Source organism: Labrus mixtus, chromosome 1 (assembly GCF_963584025.1).
Source record: "Labrus mixtus chromosome 1, fLabMix1.1, whole genome shotgun sequence".
Classification (NCBI taxonomy): Eukaryota; Metazoa; Chordata; class Actinopteri; order Labriformes; family Labridae; genus Labrus; species Labrus mixtus.
This window is the reverse complement of record NC_083612.1, coordinates 15,089,508-15,109,002: the sequence shown is the minus strand read 5'-3', so window position 1 is coordinate 15,109,002 and position 19,495 is coordinate 15,089,508. Positions and strand designations below refer to the sequence as shown.

Genomic DNA, 19,495 nt, shown 5'->3' with positions numbered 1-19,495 from the left:
AACCGAACAAGAAACAACAGAAACCAATTTGTTTACAGCACATTTTTGTATTAGAAATACAAAAAAACCCGCCAATTCTATAATGGATGACGCGCAAGTTCTCGAAATTCTTCCTCTTGTTAAAAAACAGGTCAGTGTTTCTTGATTGTTACGTCAAAGTAATAGTTATAAAAATGGAGTAGCCTCTAATCTCTATCATTAAGAAACTGAAAGCGCATTCTTGGTCGTATCCCTGTTATTTCTTAACAAAAGCATTTGAAAATTTGGCGTTTACGAGGTGTCATGAAGGCACCGCAATGTTCGTGGCAATGTTTTCAACTTCGACCTTTAAATCACATGTTTTAGGGGATTTCCACATCAAAATATCAAGGCAACAATTATGCCCAGCACTAATCTCAAGTGTTGACGGTGTGTTTACAGCATCTAATTAGTCGTAATTGTATGTTTTATTCAAAAAATAACTTACTTCTTGCATGAATTGTTGACATGCCTATGACATTTGAGCAGTCTGTGTCCCATCTATTTTTGTCACAGTTTCTGGGTTAAGGTTGGACTGCTGACACTGTTGGCTGGTCGGACAACACTGTTGGCATGAAATGGTTGTTTAGTAGAACAGACGGATTTTCTGAATTATCCAGGTAAATTTGCCATCTGCTGAATTTGCAACATTAAGAACTAATTTCATGGATTGTTGTGCATATTTAATTTGCGTGTTTCAAGTATGGAGAATGTTTTTTTTTTCCCGATATAAATTAGTTTGTGTTCGTTATGTTGAGCTGAATTGTTGTTTACCAATGGTTTGGTAGGCTATAGTTTTAACAGTAAGGGGCTGAATTAAATTGTAAATTGTTTTTGCTCTTTTCAGACACAATATTTATGGCTGGTTTGTATATCTCCCGCAGCCATTCTCATGGACCTGTTTGAGATCAGAGGAGACACACTGGATGTGATTGCAGAAGAAGCAGAGCACCAGGATTTGAGCAGAGAGTCAATCACTATGGAGTCCTTTAATGTGACTTCAGACAGAGGAGGGAGGACAACCCGAGACATATCCACCTTCCAGAGGTTTTCTGTCGACACCAATGAGTCCCTTCATTTTGAGCCCTGTGAGGACATCCCCCCATCTCCCACTGGGGCGGAAGATGGAAATGATGAGGATGACGTGTTTAAGGAGGAAGGAACAGGGGTGGGGACATTAATACAGCTTTTGTTTAATATGTATACAATTACATATAGAGTATACTTAATGTCTCTATCCAACCAAGAATAGATTCAAATCACTTTTCGAAATTGGATTTAGGTGAAAATTGGAACATAAATTCAGATGGAAAACATGCCATTAATGCTACTTATGACAACCATTCATTCAAATTTTCAAATTGAGCCATTTATTTGAAGGCAGGAACATTTGTTTGTTCATGTTTTTTTAATTTAAAAGAAAAAAAAGGTAAAATTATGAATTTTAATGGTTTCAGAGTGAAATCGTCAAAATCAGGAATCGTTTGCAAGCAAAGGTTGCTGAGATGGAGAGCTTTGCAGGTCATCTAGAGGAAATCTTTCTCACCGTGGAGGTAAATGTCACACACTGAAGACTGAAGAAAATATTTTTTTGTGCCATTGATTTATTATCGTAGATCTTTGTGCGCAAGAGGGAATACTTTTGTTATTTTCTTTGCTGGAACTCAGAAACTAGAGAAAGTTCTAGATGTCACATTTATTTTTTGTAACTGAAGAGCTTTACTCATTGCCTCCCTTTTATCTGTCATCCTCTCTTGTTTTTTTAATGGATAACAAATATTTCTTTTGTACGATTGTATAAATGTGTGCACAGGAGAATTTTGGCCGTCAGGAGCAGCACTTGGAGCAGCACTACAACGATGTGCTGCAGACGTTGTCTCAGAGGTACGATGAGAGAGCGGCTGGTTTGGAGGAGGAGAAGAAAGGGAAGCTGGAGGCCCTGTACACTCAGCTGCTGTCTTGTGGCCGGGCGATGGATGCTTCCAAAGAGCTTATTGAGACGGCCCAGGAGATCTACCGCACTCAAGACAAAAGGCTTTTCCTGAAGGTGCTGAAGCTTGCACTCTTGTTTGACTTTTCTTCAGCCAGTCATTTAAACCTGGAGATTACAATAGATGATTTTGCTGTCATTGTCCTGATGTAGAAAGAAAAGACAGTAAATGTGATTGTGGATATACAATTTAATTTATTTTAAATATATTTAAATATTGTTGTATGTTTATTTAACATTTATTGACAGACAGTTATGCCTACCATCAAAAGGTAATTATGATGTCATTCAGTGGGTTTGTCGCATGGTGTGAAACTGCACTGTGATTTTAAAAGACTGACTATTAACAGTACATTGTTTTAATCATGTTTATTTTTTTGTTTATTTTCTGACTAACAGTAACTGCCAATACTTACAATGACAAAGTAGACCAGTGGTTGAAGAAGTATCTAGAAGCTTTTGTTAGTTTAAAGTACTAATACAGTAAAAGAACAAACAAGAGCTTCTGTGTTCACAATCTAAAAGTATGCTAGTACTATCAATTACATTTTTTATTATTATCAAGTAATATACGTTATTATTTTTCAGTGACAAAATATTATATATGAAGTTTTTCTCTTGATATTACTTCTGGATTTATTTGCAAGTTGCATTTAACTGCATCCGTTTTTTTAATGTTTGTGAGGATTTAAATTTCTTTATATAACTTTGTGTGGCATTGTCTAATAATATGTCTGATATTCTATAAAATAAGAATATGTCTCAAGTGTCAATGTCCTGTGAAAAGCAGAGTCTTTCAAGTTATAGTGAATTTGGAGTTGAAGTGTTTTCATTATTAGTGATAATAATAATAATAATAATAATAATAATAATGATAATAATAATAACTTAGATTTATATAGGGTTAGGGTTAGGTGAACAGGTGGTGTTTGAGGAGGTTTTTAAAAATTGGATATGAAGAGATGGAAAATGAAACCAAGCTTCAGAAAAATTAAGTTAAATCTATTTTTTTCTTAATTGTTGTGCAGGAGGTGTATAAAGTTGCACCAACTAAAGAAAACTCTAATACAAGCACTTTATATTTGTGTGTTTAGTACAGCACTTGTTCTACTTTTGTGGTTTCTCCAGCATCGAGGAGTTTGCTAAGGAAGAGAGTGACCTCACATTGACCACACGTCTGGAGTTTAACACACCACTGGCTGACCTGTCAGATGTCAAAACCATGATGGACTCCATCAATGTCGTTCCAGGTCTGATTTACAAATCACGCTCATTTTATCCACAAACAATTGGTCAATGACCGTTTTTTGTACAAAACACAGACATCATGTGAGGTTATCAATCAATTCACTCTGTTGTTTGTTTGTCTCGATTAACTTACGCACTAGCAGACACAGCAGAACAAAAGAATCAAATCCAAATTCATCCATCCATCCATCCATCCATCCATCCATTTTCTTCCGCTTATCCAAGATCGGGTCGCGGTGGTAGCAGGCGCAGTAAGTCAACCCAGACTTCCCTCTCCTCAGCAACGTTTTCCAACTAGCTCCTCCTGGGGGATTCCGAGGCGTTCCCAGGCTAAACGGGATATATAATCCCTCCAGTGCATTCTGGGTCTGCCCCGGGGTCTCTCTCCCAGTTGGTCGTGCCTGGAAAACCTCTAAAGGGAGGTGTCCAGGAGGCATCCTTAACAAATGCCCAAACCACCTCAACTGGCTCCTTTCGATGCGGAGGAGCAGCGGCTCTACTCCGAACTCTCCCCGAATGTCCGAGCTCCTTACCCTATCTCTAAGGCTGAGCCCAGCCATCCTCTGGAGGAAGCTCATTTCGGCCGCTTGTATCCGAGATCTCATTCTTTCGGTCACTACCCATAGCTCATGACCATAGGTGAGAGTTGGAACGTAGATCGACCGGTAAATCGAGAGCTTTGCCTTTAGGCTCAGCTCCCTCTTCGCCACAATGGTCCGGCACAACGCCTGCATTACTGCTGACGCCAAGCCAATCCGTCTGTCAATCTCACGCTCCATCCTACCCTCACTCGTGAACAAGACCCCGAGATACTTGAACTCCTCGACTTGGGGCAAAGACTCACTCCCCACCCGGAGAGAGCAATTCACCTTTTTCCGGCAGAGAACCATGGCCTCGGACTTGGAGGTGCTAACCCTCATTCCAGCCACTTCGCACTCGGCTGCAAACCGCCCCAATGCCTGCTGGAGGTCCCAGCTTGAGGAAGCCAAAAAAACCACGTCATCTGCAAAAAGCAGAGACGAGATTTTGAGGTCCCCAAACTGGAAACCCTCCTCCCCCCGGCTGCTCCTTGAGATCCTGTCCATGAAGATCACAAACAGGACCGGTGACAAGGGGCAGCCCTGGCGGAGGCCAACACGCACTGGGAATGTGTCTGACTTTGTGCCGAGGATGCGGACACAGCTCCCACTGTGGTCTAACAGGGACCGGATGGCTCGTACCAACGGCCCCGAGGCCCCATATTCCCGCAGTAACCCCCACATGATCCCCCGAGGGACTCGGTCAAAAGCCTTCTCCAAATCCACAAAACACATGTAGACTGGATGAGCAAATTCCCATGCCCCCCCAAGAAGCCCTGCAAGGGTAAAGAGCTGGTCCACTGTCCCACGGCCGGGACGGAATCCACATTTTTCCTCCTGTATCAGAGGTTCGACAATCGGCCGAACCCTCCTTTCCAGCACCCCTAGAGTAAGCTTTCCCCGGAAGGCTGAGAAGTGTGATACCCCGATAATTGGAGCACACCCTCCAGTCCCCCTTTTTGAAAATGGGAACCACCACACCGGTCTGCCACGCCACAGGCACTGAAAAGCAACATTGAAAAGGCGTGTCAGCCAAGACAGCCCAACAATGTCCAGAGCCTTTAGCATCTCAGGGCGAATCTCATCCACACCTGGCGCCTTGCCACTGAGGAGCTTTCTAACTGTCTCAGTAACCTCTGCCAAGGTTAGTGGTAAGGCTTCCCCTGGATCTTCAGACTCTGCTTCCTCTTCAGAGGATGTGTTGTCTGGGTTCAGGAGTTCCTCAAAGTATTCCTTCCACCGCCCAACAATGTCCCCAGTTCGGGGACATAACAGCCTGGGGCAAGCCCTGCTTTCCCTTCCTGAGCCGTCGGATGGTTTGCCAGAACCTCTTTGAGGCCAACCGAAAGTCCTTCTCCAAAGCCTCCCCGAACTGCTCCCACACCTGGGTTTTTGCTTACGCTACCACTGAAGCCACAGCCCTCCAAGCCACCCGATACCTGTCAGCTGCTTCCAGAGACCCCTGGGCTAACCAAGCCTGAAAGGCCTCGTTCTTCAGCCTGACGGCTTCCTTCACCACTGGTGTCCACCAGCGGGTTCTAAGGTTGCCGCCACGACCGGCACCGACGGTCTTCTGGTCGCAACTCCTAGACGCAGCTTCTACAATGGAGGCTTTGAACATGGACCACTCGGACTCCATGTCCCCAACCTCCCCTGGGACGAGGGAGAAGTTCTTCCGGAGGTGGGAGTTGAAGACCCCACGGACAGGGGCCTCTGCCAGACGTTCCCTGTTCACCCGCACTACACATTTGGGTTTGCCAGGTCTGTCCGGCAGCCTTCCCCACCATCTGATCCAACTCACCACCAGGTGGTGATCAGTTGACAGCTCTGCTCCTCTCTTTACCCGAGTGTCCAAAACATACGGCCGCAGATCTGATGAAACAACTACGAAGTCGATCATCGATCTTTGGCCTAGGGTGCTCTGGTACCAGGTACACTTATGAACATCCCTATGCTTGAACATGGTGTTTGTTATGGCCAATCCATGACTAGCACTCACTCCCCTCCAGGTGTCTCCGTCGTCACCCCCGTGAGCGTTGAAGTCCCCCAGTAGAACTACAGGAACCCCTTCCAGGACCCCACCCAGAGACTACAAGAAGGCCGTGTAGTCTGAGCTGCTGTTAGGTGCATATGCACATAAAACAGTCAGAGCCTTCCTCTGAAGTCGCAGAGAGGCAACCCTCTCGTTCACCGGGGAAAACTCCAACACAGCGACGCTCACCCGGGGACTTGTGAGTATCCCCACACCCGCCCGGCGCCTCTCACCCTGGGCAACTCCAGAAAAAGAGAGAGTCCAGCCCCTCTCCAGGAGTTTGGTTTCAGAACCGACGCTCTGCGTAAAGGCGAGCCCAACTATGTATAGCTGGTAGCGCTCCACCTCCCGCACCAGCTCCGGCTCCTTCCCTCTTCCGGACGAGGTGGCAAATCCAAATTCATCTTAATTATATATCAAATATGCATCAAGTGGATTTACATCAACAAGGTTATCTATAGTTAAAACAACTTTTGACTGGTCAGTTGACTGGTCAGGTTGAAGGTCAGTGATTCTTGTATAAATTAAATGTATAATAAATAAAAGCACATAGGTGTAAGTATTGAGCCTCAGTTAGAACTACTTCCCTGACTTTTTATTAAATAAAACTCTGGTTATTTTAGCAAATTTTGAGGTGTGACATAATAACACAAGCAGATAACTAAATCTTCTCCACTATAAATCAGCTCCCTCCGCCCCAGTCATCAACCCCCAGATGCCAAACTCTGCCACCCAGACGTCGCTGCGTGTCTGCTGGAGCCTTTTCTCCGATGACACAGTGGAGTACTACGAGCTTTACTACAGACCCGTTTTGGAGGACAAGCCAGCAGACAGCACCCACACAGCACAAGGTACTACACAGAAACGCTGAATGCAGAATCCTTCTGCATAATAACACCATCTACTGTTGAAAGTAGTACTTATTGAAGAATTAAAGTGATGAGTTTTGATCAGTACAGCTGCAATGAAATCTGTGCGTTCTTTTTCAGAGAGTAAGGTCAAGGTGAAGGAGACCCACTGCACTGTGACAGATCTGCTGCCCAATGCTCAGTATGAACTGTGGGTGACGGCTACCAACACCACAGGAATCAGCCCAGCGAGCGAGAAGGCCTTATACATCACAGGTAGTAGATGTCACACCACTGCAACTACATGATTCACTTGTAACAGTGGAAAAAGTTGTTCTCTGGTCCCCTTTAAACCCTTTTAGTCGTATTTATTTTATGTTGTGAGCACTTAATAGATGGATGTTGTGGAAAATATCTTCTAAATTCTTTATTCCTGTCTTTCTAGTGCCATCGCCTCCAGTGATCAAGCGGAGGGAGTGTACAAGCTGTACAGATGCAGCTCTGATCCGCTGGGAGTCGGGAAACACCAACCCTGTGGACTCTTACACTGTGGAGCTCAGTGAGATGGGAACTGATGACACACAAAGCAGTGTCACAGAGTAAGAGCTGCGTAAATAAGGTTTAACAGTGCTCTCTGGAATTTCTCATATTTTTAAAGAGTTCACACACAAAGAGGAAGTTCATATTGCCCAGTTAAAGCTAAACTGCTCTGCTGTGCAGGGTTCAAAGATGTAGAGCTTAATGATGTTTATCCTCAAAGGCCTGTCCTTTATTAAAACGTCTGCTTCAATACATCCATAAACATACCTGAATTAATGCTTACCTTGCATTTTTTAAATCCTATGGTTATAGAGCTGCTGAATCAAGACTCACCCTGCCCTAGAAAATCTATTCTTAGCTTCAGCTATGACAGCAATGTGAGCCTCAGCTAGAATACTGTCCTCACATTAAGGGCAATTTTGGTGGTCGCTTCATAGAACAGTTAAACCATTTATCCAAACTGTTCATATGTTTTTGCATAGATGAGCCTTAAATGTATGAATTTAAACAGGTATTGAGACTATAAGTTAATTCAAGGCAAAACTCTGTTAGAAGTTTGCAAATAGAAGTGTGAGATGAAATCCTATCATGATGCATTAATCTTCTTTCTTTTTTTTTTACAAGGATGTGATATTAGCTGGTCTAACTGTTTAATCCCACAGGTCCATAGTAGCCGTGCCCACCTGTCAGTGTTTGATCCAGCTGCAGTCAGGACGCCGTTATCTTATATCTGTGAGAGCGGTTAACATTGGCGGGCCCAGCGACAGGAGTGAAGTTATTACAGTCTCTACGACAGGTGAGAACATTTTACAAAGGTAAAGGAAAAATTACTGATTTATAAAAATCTTGCATTAAAAGTAATGTCCATTTGGGGCACTGATGGCTTAGTGGTTAGGTCGCATCCCATGTACGGAGGCTATAGTCCTGTAAGCCGGCAGCCCTGGTTCTGTTCTGGCCTACCCTTACTTTCACATGTGTCATTCCCCTCATGGACCCACTCTCTCCCCCAACTTCCCACTCTACCACCCCCAAACCCCCCAGCCCCGTTTGTGAACTAGAAAACAATATCAACAATTTGTATTTAAGTTGTATAGAGGTTCAACTTTTAATATTCCAAATGATAAAATAAATAGTGGACAATTAGTTAAAAATGGTAACTTAGAAGTATAGCAGTTTGGTGATTTGTATGAGCCATCTCAAAACCTCTATGGGTTTACCGATTCGGAACCAATGCAATAAACATGTAAGGTGGTAGTTGTGGAACTGCTTCTCATATTATTGGCTTGATAAATTCTAAGACTTGTGTAAATCAGTGTTCTTCTAGTGATGAAAGATACAACAGGAAACTCTAAGTACTTTGTTTTTTTATTCTCTCTGTTAGTTTGAAAGGTTACTACATATCTGTATAAATCATCCTGGGATAGAAGGCTATGGCCACTTAGGAGAAGGGAACGTAGAACAATTGCTTTAAGAATTAAACTTAAGGTCTTAAATTAATACACCAACTGCTTTTTGTACATTCATTTAACTGATGTTTTCTCACCTGTGCAGGTACATTCTTCTATCTCCTGGAGGATACCGCCCATCCTTGTCTGTCCATCTCTGAGGATGGCTTCACCATGTTTTATGGAGACGAGGAGCTGCCAATTAGTGCAATGGGTTTAGATGATAACACCTTTGCCAGGTGATGTATACAACAGCTACTTCTGTGTCAGAGGATGGGCGCTTCGTGTTAATTAAGAGTATGTTTGTGTGTCCAGATGTGTGGCTGTCCTCGGGGACCTGATTCCAGTGCGAGGCCGACATTACTGGGAAGTCGAGGTGGATGACGGGAGTGAGTATAGGATCGGCGTTGCGTACGAGGACACTGAGAGGAATTCGTACCTCGGAGCCAAAACCACGTCCTGGTGTATGAGACACATTCTGACACCATCCAGGTAACAAAACAATACCTCTGTTAACTTAAAACATGAGCCTAATGTTGGGAACAGGCTCAAACAGTGGTACACCATAGATTATTCTGTAGCACTACTGCTAATATTAACATGTCTGCGACTGGGATATTATGGCTCAATTCAAACACAATTTAACTCCTGTAAAATGTTTAGTCTGTTGATCACTTTAAACAAAATAAAAACACATTTGTTCATACACAGCCAATTCTAAAACATGACAAACCAAACAATTTGTTGTATAATCAATACTTAAGTCCTTTTATTAGACTGCATGGAGAAAGTGAAAGCTGGTTTTCTATTTGACTTTTTTTTTTTTTAAAGCATGCTGATCCTCTCACGGACTACTACTGCAGTTCTCAGAAACTAGGCCAAGACTAATTTTAGTCACCAGAAATGTTCCTATCCTAAGCAATTTTTTTTTGCTAAGCTACAGTCTATGAGCTAAACCCATTGAAGGCAGCAGAGCCCATGCCTGTATAACTGTTACTTTATAATGTTGCCATGGTAACCCTTCTTACAAGAAAGCAGGCGAGTTGAATTGTCACATAGCAAATCAGAGCAACAAATCACTTCAGCCTTTAATGTGGCTTTCATTGTGAGCATCTACACAGTGATAACACCTACCCATACATGCAATTTAAGAAACGCACATCTCTTCGGTTATCTGCATAATTTATCCGTCATTGAAAATCCGTCTGCTGGATCATGATTCAGTTTTTTTTTACTCATAATGACTAACAAAGAAATTATCCCAAACAAGAACAGAAAGCAGTATATTGGGCATTTCTTTGCAGTGAACAACATTTTTTTTTTTTTTTTTTAAATCTTTAGGCATAAATATGAATTCCTGCACAACGGTTGGAGTCCAGACCTGAGGATCACTGTGAACCCAGTGAGGATAGGAGTGGCTCTGGACTATGAGAGGGGGACTCTGTCCTTCTTTAATGTTGATCTGGAACAACATCTGCACACCTTCCAGTGTCACTTCAGAAATTATGTCCACCCTTGCTTTAGCCTGGACAACCCAGGAGCTCTTATAGTACACAATGGCATAGAAGCTCCAGAATATGCATTCATCTGAAACCAGCTCTCACGTATAGAATTAAAATGACATTAAACCCAGGGTTGAAACCTCTTTTAAATACTTACCAGAGGTCAGGGTGTCAATGCCAACAACGCAAACATTGTGAACACCAACATTCATTCAAAATAAAACTACCTGCTGACCTTTCATAGCATTATTAAATGTGCAGGATATAAAGACATTATGTTTTCAGTTGTTTTTTATTTTAATATTCCATGGGAACAGGCATACACCATTTTTCCAAGATAAGAAAAAGTTTCACAGAATTTTACAATATGTATTTATATCATCAGCACCTGCAGCGGAACAAGTGTTTACATTTTTAAAAAAGAAATACGGGGCTTGTTTTTTGATTAAGCGAAAAGGTGCTTTGAAAATTAAAAGTGTGCCAAGGAAGAAAAAAAGAAACATTTGTAGGTATTATACAACTGCTTTCACGACTTAAAAGAAAAAAATCCACCCTGAATGATTCCACACTGTTAAAACCAGCTATGTATGTCATTTAAGACTGAAGAAAATCTGCTTTGAACATTTTAGTCAGCCTGTCGACCAAACAATAAATGCTTCTGTGAAGGCAACAACAAAATGAGGAAACACTAGTATTGTCAATAACAGTATTACTGACATGTAGCCACAAGGTCATGTGGTTACAAACAAATGCTCAATGACAAATTCACTGGCAGGCTACCTATAAGTCTATATATACACACGGTTTTTATATGGGCATGTATTTAAATATGCTTACAATTTGTTTAAACAAACTGGTTCACATTTACTGTGAGAGACATGCTTTGAGATCCATGAGAAAATAAAACTATGCAAGAAAAGCAAAAACCACAACAAGTTTTAAATACTATTTTGGGGGCTTTTGTGCCTTTTTTCAGGGGAGGAGAGTGGATAGAGTCAGAAACTGGGATGAGAAAGTGGGACTTGACACGTGGCAAAGTGCCTAAGGTTTGAATTTAACCCAGGATGCCTGCTTGGAGGACTACAGTCTCTACATGGGGAGTTCAACATAACAGCTATCCTGTGCCCAAAACCTTTTCAGTGTCGGATTTTCACCAAACATTACAGCTGGTGCTTCATCAAAGACAATACCAGTTGTTGTTTTTGCAACTTTAGCCTGATAACTACTGATCTGTACTTAATTACTGCCTTATAGAGATTGCCATCAGATATAACATCTGTAGCTAAAGATGTTTAAAAGAAATGCCCAACAAAGGTAAATAATTTCCTTTCCTTTTATCTTCGATTAAAGTAGTCAGCAGTAACATATACATTTTTAGAAGTGAAGGGGGTAAAACATTGCAACACACTTGTACATGCTATAACAGTGTATGATAACCGAGGGTGGATTTTTCCTTTTAATGGGTTTGAGAACTTGTTTGATGAACTTAATGTAGAAACTCTGGCTCTGTGGGTATCCTGGGCAGTGGGGGTGAGGATGGGTAGGGGTTATGAGTTATCTGTCTTACTGCTGCGTGTCCTCTCCTCCTCTTCATCAGAGGAGTCTCCTCCGTAGGGCACTAGTCCCGATGTGTCTTCTTCCACTTTAGACTTCTTCTCGCACACATTTTTTCGAACACCTGTAAGGGCACAATAACAAAATGGAGAGACAGAGAAATGTAGAGGAAAGATAGAAGAAAGGAGAGGGGGAGGGGAGAGACAGAGACAGAAGAAAGAAAAAAAAAACCCATTGAGGAGCCCCATGTTAGCGGTGGTTTTGAGTTGATCCACGGCCAGGGGAGGGAAGATATCAAATGAAACGGCAGCAGAGCACACATCCATAACAGGCAGGTCCGGGGACACATGTTGAGAGAGAAAACAAGGGAAAGACAAAGAACATATACAAGAAGAGTGTGTTAGTGGGTTCTACCATCTGAGAGGTTCACACAGGTCTCCACTCCTCCCCCATAGCTCCATAGGGGCAGATGCCATTTATATAACAGACAACTATACAGAACAAATGTTCGAGTACTCAAGCTCTTAGCAGTTTAGGAATCATGAAGTGCATACCCTTTGGCGCGGCGCTGATGGGCGGACTGCCTGGATCTTCTGTCACAGCGTCTCTCGTCCTTTTTCGGGGAACAGGGGCCGGGGCAACAAAGAGATGCGGCGGTGGAGGCATCAGGATCCTGAATTTTAAAAAATATATATTATACATCTTAATCTGCAAAGACTCAGGAAGAAAAGATAATGAGCTCTATGAACAAACCTTTCTACTACTTTAGTCTCTCCAACACTGGAGACAGGAGGTGCAGACTCCTGATGAGCAGGGCCCTCTGGAGGACTGCTGGCAGGCTGTACAAAAGAGTTCAAAACATTTAGAACAGTTCATGTTTTGATGGCCATAAAATAATGAAATGTTACAAATGTCTGATCCAAAGGTTTGAGAGCAATCCAAAACATTTAAAGAGCTTGTTAAGACTCTTCCAAATGTTTAAGGATCAAACAAATATTAATTAAAAAAATACACAATTACAGGAGGTAATTTGAGAGTTTTTTAAATTCAGCAGCATTCCACAAAGTGGCGTATTTCCTCTCACATATCTGAACTAGTGTGACAATTGTTTAAAAATCGAGCATTGCTAATCTATTCTACAAAGGCATGATTCTAAGTCAAACTTAAAAATTGATTTGGGATTTTGAGGTGGCATATCAGATTCTATTGAGGCCAGGCCAAACTGGCTCCCACTGGATCTGCATTTAGAGCCCAGGCAAAATGACCTGAGCCCATCCAGCTCATTGCACTCAACACTAGCATACAGAGGCACCTTTAATGCATCATCTTGGATGAAAACCCAGAAACATTTAGACAACTACATTTGCACAATTGTAGCCAGATGTTCCCAACAGATGTGCCCACATCCCAACTTACGCACATAAAGCAAATGGGTAAATTTGGAAGTCAGATGGCCACATTATAAAGCAATAATAGATAGATGAATTAAGGTCTATAGATTATTCACTGGGTTAACATGTAAAATGCTGACAGTTGACCAAATCAAAACACTGAATGTGATAAACCAGTCAGAATTATCCTTCAGTGAAAAGAGTCATGTGACACTTTAGCTAACCTCATCTTCTTTGGACCCCTCCTGGAAATGACGTTTGGGACTTCCCGTGTCAGCCGCGGCGTTTAACGATCCTTCATGCTCCACTGTCTCACTGCTGCCAGGATCCTTAAGTAGAATAAAACCAACACAAATGCACTGATGCCTCAACTGGGTTTATAAAACATAACATGTCACAGGCCTTCTCTAGCTTATTGTTTTTATGCGGATCTTTACATAAACGATAAGCGTTAATAGTTAAGTTAAAGATTGAAGTCTGCCTGTGTAGACTTAAGCCTCGTTTCCAGCAAGCAGTTCAGTTCGGTTCGTCACGGCACGCATTTTGTGGCGTTTCCACTATCAAAAGTCGGGAAAGGTCCCCAAATTACCGTCCCGTACCGTCCTACTTTTTGCTACCCTTCTGTTGGGGTGCCAAGTCTACCGATCTGACCTTAAAAGTTGGAGCTAAACACTGCAGTCTGTTGATTGATCGAAAGAATCGTCACTTCCTGTGCGACAGCGGTAATAAAGGACAAACACATAACTCATTATCCAACCGTCGTCTTTTGTAGTTACCTGGACCAGATAGGGATGTGGTTTTCTAGGACACACCGGATACTGAACCATTGCCTGAGAAGATGGAGGGTTTGTCGACATGTTAGAATGACTTGGGGGACCATTTGCATTACTCCAATAACCACCGGCTCCTGGGTACGCTGAATAGCCGCCAGCATACCCATTTGCTGGGTAGTTATACCAGGACCCCTGGGTAGAGTAATTGCTATTAGGAGGAAATCCATGTGCTGGGTATGCTGAAATGAAAGTATAGAACGTGGAGTTAATAGAACATATCAGATGAACCGATAACGATGTTTTGACAACTGTGACCTGCAATTTCAAACAGAAGTTTAACTAGACTCATCGAGGGAACATTTATAATATCAATAAGTTGATACCTGATACTTTTGGTCACTGGGGATGTCTCATATCTCCAATCCCATAATTCCATTAGGCTTTTGATTTTAAACAAATTCTGTTAATTTGTATGAAGCACTGATGAATAGATTAGTAAATAAAAGTAACACTTACTTTCCTCTATTATTTTGAGTCCAATAATCAAGATCCAATAAGTCTTTTTCATCACTTATCAAGGTTACTACATATTAACATTCTTGTAAGTACTGCATCATACACAGAAGGGAAGTTTACAAGGAATTATAAATGTAAACATTAAAAACAAAACCCATGAGGTAAAGCTTCTTAATTTTGATAAGTAGAGCACAGAGAAGAGTATAAATAAACAGCAAACTCTTCTAAAGTGTCTCTAATCTGGCCGTATAAATGATTGTCATCTTACAAATTGGTCGCGAGATGTGCAGATGTTTTACACATTTTGGGAGCATTCTGTGTGGAGCTCAACTAGTATCGAAAGATGGCGTTGATAGAGCCTCCTGTCTGTGTACAGTCAGCTCTTTTTATGGTTGACAAACTAATGACCCATCACTTCGCAGGTCTGTGCTAATTATAGTATTCATTGCTGCATGAAAACAGGAATATTCATTTGAGAATTGTGAAGGAGATTAGTCGGCTGTTGTAGTTTTTAATTAAGCGCAGACAATAATGACAATGTTGGTCACCCTAGAAATGGTTAGAAGCTGAAAAAGAATACTCACGTTGTGTTGAGCCTGTGGCCGTGTACACAGACACCATACGGGCATGCTCCGATCTCACCTGCCAAATGAGAGACGAATAAGCTCAAATAAACAAAAGTTTTTTTCCCCTACAGTTATCTTTTATTTAAGTTACATTGTGGGTAGGTGCAGATCACTTGAAACCTATCTCTGGAAGTCAGGTGGTTCACACTACCACTTTCACTGTAGGAGGTGGGTATCAGTGAAAACTATATGCTTTCATAGTCTCACCTTCTTTTACCTCCAATGACACTCATTCAATTCAGCTAAAGTTGAAAACTTCATGGTACAATTTCATGAACTTACAGTTTCCAGCAGACTCTCGGTCAGTTTCTTTGCTGCCTCCAGTCCAGTTGCATTTGGGTGGCTGTAAAACACAAAGGGAAGTTAAATATGAGAGCTCTGTTTTCTATGAAAAATAAAATAAATATATATAGCCGCAGGCATTACTATACTACAGAAGTCAGGCTCTAAAGTAGCCGTTTCAATCAAAAAGGAACAAAAACCTTTACCAAAACAGACTAAAATTTGGTTGAATTTCTTTAATGGAAAATGTCCCCATAGTAGGATCCCATCTGAATTCAGACTAATAACTTTTGTTCATGAGGCATGCCATATCACCATTATAAACAAGTAAACTTGTGGGAAATAAATTGGTTTGTTCCTATTTTTTTTACTTTTTTTTTTTTCAATTTGCTTTGAGAAATGTTTATTTATATTATTTACTTTTTCTATTCTGTTGGATTGAACAATTTAGCTTGTAGAGCTACTGGTAAATCTGTAAGAGAAAATAACTACCGTACTAACACACTTACCTGATGTAAACATAAAGAGGCTCAAATGACTCCCGCTTTGATGCTTGTTCAATGTAGCCAGAACCTTTTCCCCTGAGGAAGACTCGAGCCCCCGTCTCTGTCTGGATGTGACTCAGGTACGTCCCCCCTGGACCCTCAACCTTTTCGTTCACATTGAATGAAGGCAGTGCCTGGTCCAGACCCACAAAAATCTTTGTATGCACAAAACTCTAAAGGTAAAGAGAAAAAGTGACTTATTGTTTACCCTGCATTTTAAGATTGATTATTATAATTGGAGGCAGAACAGCTTTGTAAGCAGATGCAGCAATCCAAGGCTTTTCCCTGCAGGCCAGGATGTTCTCTCTGCTACTTAATTTTGGAGGTGAGTATCAGTGAAGGCAACATGGTCTTCATTTGCTTCACTTTCTTTACCTCCATTTTTAAAATCCAGAGTTAATCACAATTAAAGGCAACGAAAGAAAACAAAGATCAATATTTAACACAAAGGCACAAAAATAATGTCAGATGACTGCTGCAGTGTAGAATTAATGGGTTAAATCCCTGCTTGAAGTCAAATAATTATTTACAGGCTTCATCACCATTTGTAGTGGGATAATTGTCATCATAGATATCTCATCTTCCTACCCCTGAATGAGGAGCTGCAGGCCGATGTCCCTGGCCTGGTGTTGTGTTGCTGTTAGGCATCCGTGGGACAGCTGAAATGACAGGCCGAGGAGGCTGAGGGTAGAGTGTGAGCGGAGGCATTATAGGCAACTGCTGTCCTCCTGATGCTGCTGATGCCCTCAACACGTCCTCAGAGATGATCTCCTTTATCCGTAGCACAGCTCCTGATGTTCCAGAAGTCAAACAATGTTGGATTAGATTAGATGAAGAAAGTGCAAGACTGCACATTAAGTGGATTAAAAAAAATAATAATAAATAAATAAATAAATACTACTTACGATTGACCTGATCTTGGGATTTTCCCTGAACATGCAAATACAAAGGTCTATGCCTAAAAGAAAGCAAATCAGAAATGTCATGGACAATAAAGAATGTCTGCATTCTTCAAAACAACCCATTTCCCCCCCTCTATCAGGACTAAAAGGTTCATCATGAAGTAATCTTAGTACATACCCTCCTATTCTGCCCTTGTCATTTTCAGACATGTAATGCCCTTTTGTTGAGACAACAGCTCCACTAAACTGTCGGATCTGAAAAGGAATTGGAAATACATTGGATAAGGACATTAAATGAATATTTAGAGAATGTGTATTTGAAGCTGTTCCAAGACTTTCTTCACTTTCCATAAGTTCAAGTGCAAAACTTTCATGCCTACTTTCTGCTTACCTCCTCCTGTGTCTTTCCTTTTGTAAGAAGGTCCCTGCAATTGATTGGTACATCATTAATATCGACCTCTGTGACCACCATCTCCTCTGTTATGGTTGATGCAGGCACACTTGGAAGAATCTAAAAGACATTTAAAATTAAAAAAAAAAAAAAAAGTACACTTTTAGCCTCCCACTGACAATTCAAACAAAAGTACCAAATTATTTTTACAGATTTTTAAATTAACGTTTACCTTCGCAAGTAAGGGTGGAGGAGTCAATAGCTTTCCTTTTGCCATTAACATGGCATTTATTTTAGCAGCCATGGCTGCAGCCATTTCAACTCCTCCTGGAGGAGCTGGCTTTTCTCCCGGCTGGGAAACACTGCTGTTAGTAGCGACCCCTGGTAAGGAGACAGCATGGGCTGCATTTGCACCACTTTGCTGCTGTCCTAAATCTACATTCTGTTTAGGTTGTGCACGCTGATCCCATCGACTTGACAGGCACCTGAGGATAAAAAAAGACATAATCTTTAAAAGGCATACGTATTACTGTTCAATTTAACAACATTTTAAAAACACATTAGAGACAGATGTCACTTCAAATCTCAAAAGATGATCTGTGGAATTTTAGATGAACGATGAAACATATTAAAGATTAAAAGGGGAGATCAGCGCCTTTGTCTAATTAATCAATCTTTATTAGTATAGCGCCAATTGATAAGAGCAGAAGTATTAAGGTAAAATACCTTACTCTTTGTTACAATCTGTAAAGGCCCAACATTAAACCATCATGTAAAAAAGAAGGAACATTTAACAAAGTTACAGAGGAAGGAGAAACTTCTTTTAAGAGGCAGAAACAGATTACAACAAACTGTGTTGAGCTGGGAAAGTGTGATGGAGGGAAAAGCTGCTTGTGATAATGTTGTGAAACAATCACATCAGAAACGAGTTAAAAGTTGTTAACTGGGGTGTTAAATGAAGGAGGGACAATACATGAGCTCCCTGCACTCTGACACCAGGTTAGAAATACTTTTAAATGTTGAAACAATTAAATATAAGAACGTACACCAGTAGCATGATAAATGTTTATTGTAGTCTTGGCATGTAGCTTTAATAAAACATGTGTATTTAAAGACATTTCGTCGTTTTAATAAAGCTGAGAATTTGTATTATTGAAGATATTATCAGTGCCTGTAGTTTTAAAGTCTGATTCTTGCATGCTAAGCTAACAACAGACACATTCAGCTAGTAGCTTACAGTAGTTCAGTTAGCTACGACGAGGCTAGGTGGCTAGCTCCGTTAGCTAATAGATCCCGTTGTGTTTAGTAACTTAATGTTTTCATGGATGGAGCAATAAAGCTTTAAACATATTGTATCATACACTTAATGCAGCAAACTTGAGTTGACTTTGAAGCGCATAAATAAATAAAATAAACAAATAAGACGCTTCAGACAACATTTATTATGTGCAGGCCTTCACCGTGTGTGTGCTATGCTAGCTGGTGGCTAACCTGCTTTACGTTCACACAGCGACACTAAAAATGTATTAACAGAAAACTAAGTAAACGAAAACTTACGGTGTTTGCCCTGTCATTCCCGAAGACATAGCACCAGTCCCACGTAATTAGCAGTAAAATAAAAACAATTTCTACTATATTAGACCCTGAACGACGGTAGCCATCGGTCTGCTGTCCCGCGCCGGCGACTTCTTCTGACGACTTGTCGCAAAGTCTGATTTCCCGGAAGTCGAGCTGTTTTCATGTTAAGTAGCCCAAGCTGGAGGAGTCTCACAGGAAACTGCTCAATATTAAATCATTAGAAAACGTGTTACCTGTTTTATTCCCAGCCTAACGACACTCAAAGAAATATTATAACATTATAACTGTGACCATGCAGCCAAAAAAACATTATATTGTGTATTTGCACAGATAGGGGGCGTGAGATGAACATAATTGATCAACCAATGATATTGTACAAAATAAGATTAGGTTTTTTTTTTTTTTTTTAAATGTGCAAATACAACTCGAGAAGGTCTAATAAAGAGGAAATATACTGTCCTCATATGAACACTAGTGGTATTCAATACGTCTTGAAAAACTTTTAACAGCCTGTCTATATTTAGCTGACAAAACCTCTAGCAGCAGTGTGAAGTTTTGACTCTTTGCCAGAAACAAAGGAGGAAGTTGAAGGACCTTGCCTGTAGCAGCTTAACACCTTGGAAGGAAAAAGTTGCAGGAAAAAAAAAAAAAGGGCAAGAAACTGAAACAGATTCAGAAGACTAGCCTACTGCAAACATCCTATTTAGATTGTGGTGGCTAATGAAAACAACCACAG

The 19,495-nt window shown here is 41.1% G+C and overlaps 2 protein-coding genes across 2 annotated transcripts; one reads left to right on the top strand and one right to left on the bottom strand.

Annotated features, from left to right (window-relative positions):
- The first annotated feature begins 370 nt into the window (after positions 1–370).
- LOC132971918 (fibronectin type III and SPRY domain-containing protein 2) lies at positions 371–10,474 on the top strand. The gene is made up of 13 exons (XM_061034705.1): positions 371–638; positions 866–1,186; positions 1,476–1,571; positions 1,832–2,065; positions 2,258–2,280; positions 3,137–3,258; positions 6,553–6,717; positions 6,856–6,990; positions 7,160–7,313; positions 7,917–8,050; positions 8,806–8,938; positions 9,015–9,191; positions 10,041–10,474. Exons 2-13 carry the CDS (start codon positions 911–913, stop codon positions 10,288–10,290), a joined length of 1,899 nt encoding a protein of 632 aa, XP_060890688.1. The 5' UTR covers positions 371–638; positions 866–910; the 3' UTR covers positions 10,291–10,474.
- LOC132971914 (KH homology domain-containing protein 4-like) lies at positions 10,475–18,962 on the bottom strand. The gene is made up of 14 exons (XM_061034694.1): positions 18,739–18,962; positions 17,414–17,666; positions 17,182–17,301; positions 16,969–17,045; positions 16,794–16,846; positions 16,477–16,679; positions 15,853–16,061; positions 15,344–15,404; positions 15,020–15,077; positions 13,923–14,158; positions 13,371–13,475; positions 12,509–12,594; positions 12,310–12,428; positions 10,475–11,879 (listed from the first exon to the last, which is right to left on the bottom strand). Exons 1-14 carry the CDS (start codon positions 18,765–18,767, stop codon positions 11,749–11,751), a joined length of 1,740 nt encoding a protein of 579 aa, XP_060890677.1. The 5' UTR covers positions 18,768–18,962; the 3' UTR covers positions 10,475–11,748.
- Positions 18,963–19,495: the final 533 nt, after the last annotated feature.

Excerpts from the sequence above, each read along its gene's own strand:
- LOC132971918 (XM_061034705.1), top strand. The coding sequence starts at position 911 with ATGGACCTGTTTGAGATCAGAGGAGACACACTGGATGTGATTGCAGAA. Across the intron at positions 6,991-7,159 it reads GAAGGCCTTATACATCACAG|TGCCATCGCCTCCAGTGATC; the intron begins GTAGTAGATGTC and ends CTGTCTTTCTAG. Across the intron at positions 8,051-8,805 it reads TATTACAGTCTCTACGACAG|GTACATTCTTCTATCTCCTG; the intron begins GTGAGAACATTT and ends TCACCTGTGCAG.
- LOC132971914 (XM_061034694.1), bottom strand. The coding sequence starts at position 18,767 with ATGTCTTCGGGAATGACAGGGCAAACACC. Across the intron at positions 17,302-17,413 it reads CTCCACCCTTACTTGCGAAG|ATTCTTCCAAGTGTGCCTGC; the intron begins GTAAACGTTAAT and ends AATGTCTTTTAG. Across the intron at positions 17,046-17,181 it reads AAGGAAAGACACAGGAGGAG|ATCCGACAGTTTAGTGGAGC; the intron begins GTAAGCAGAAAG and ends ATTCCTTTTCAG.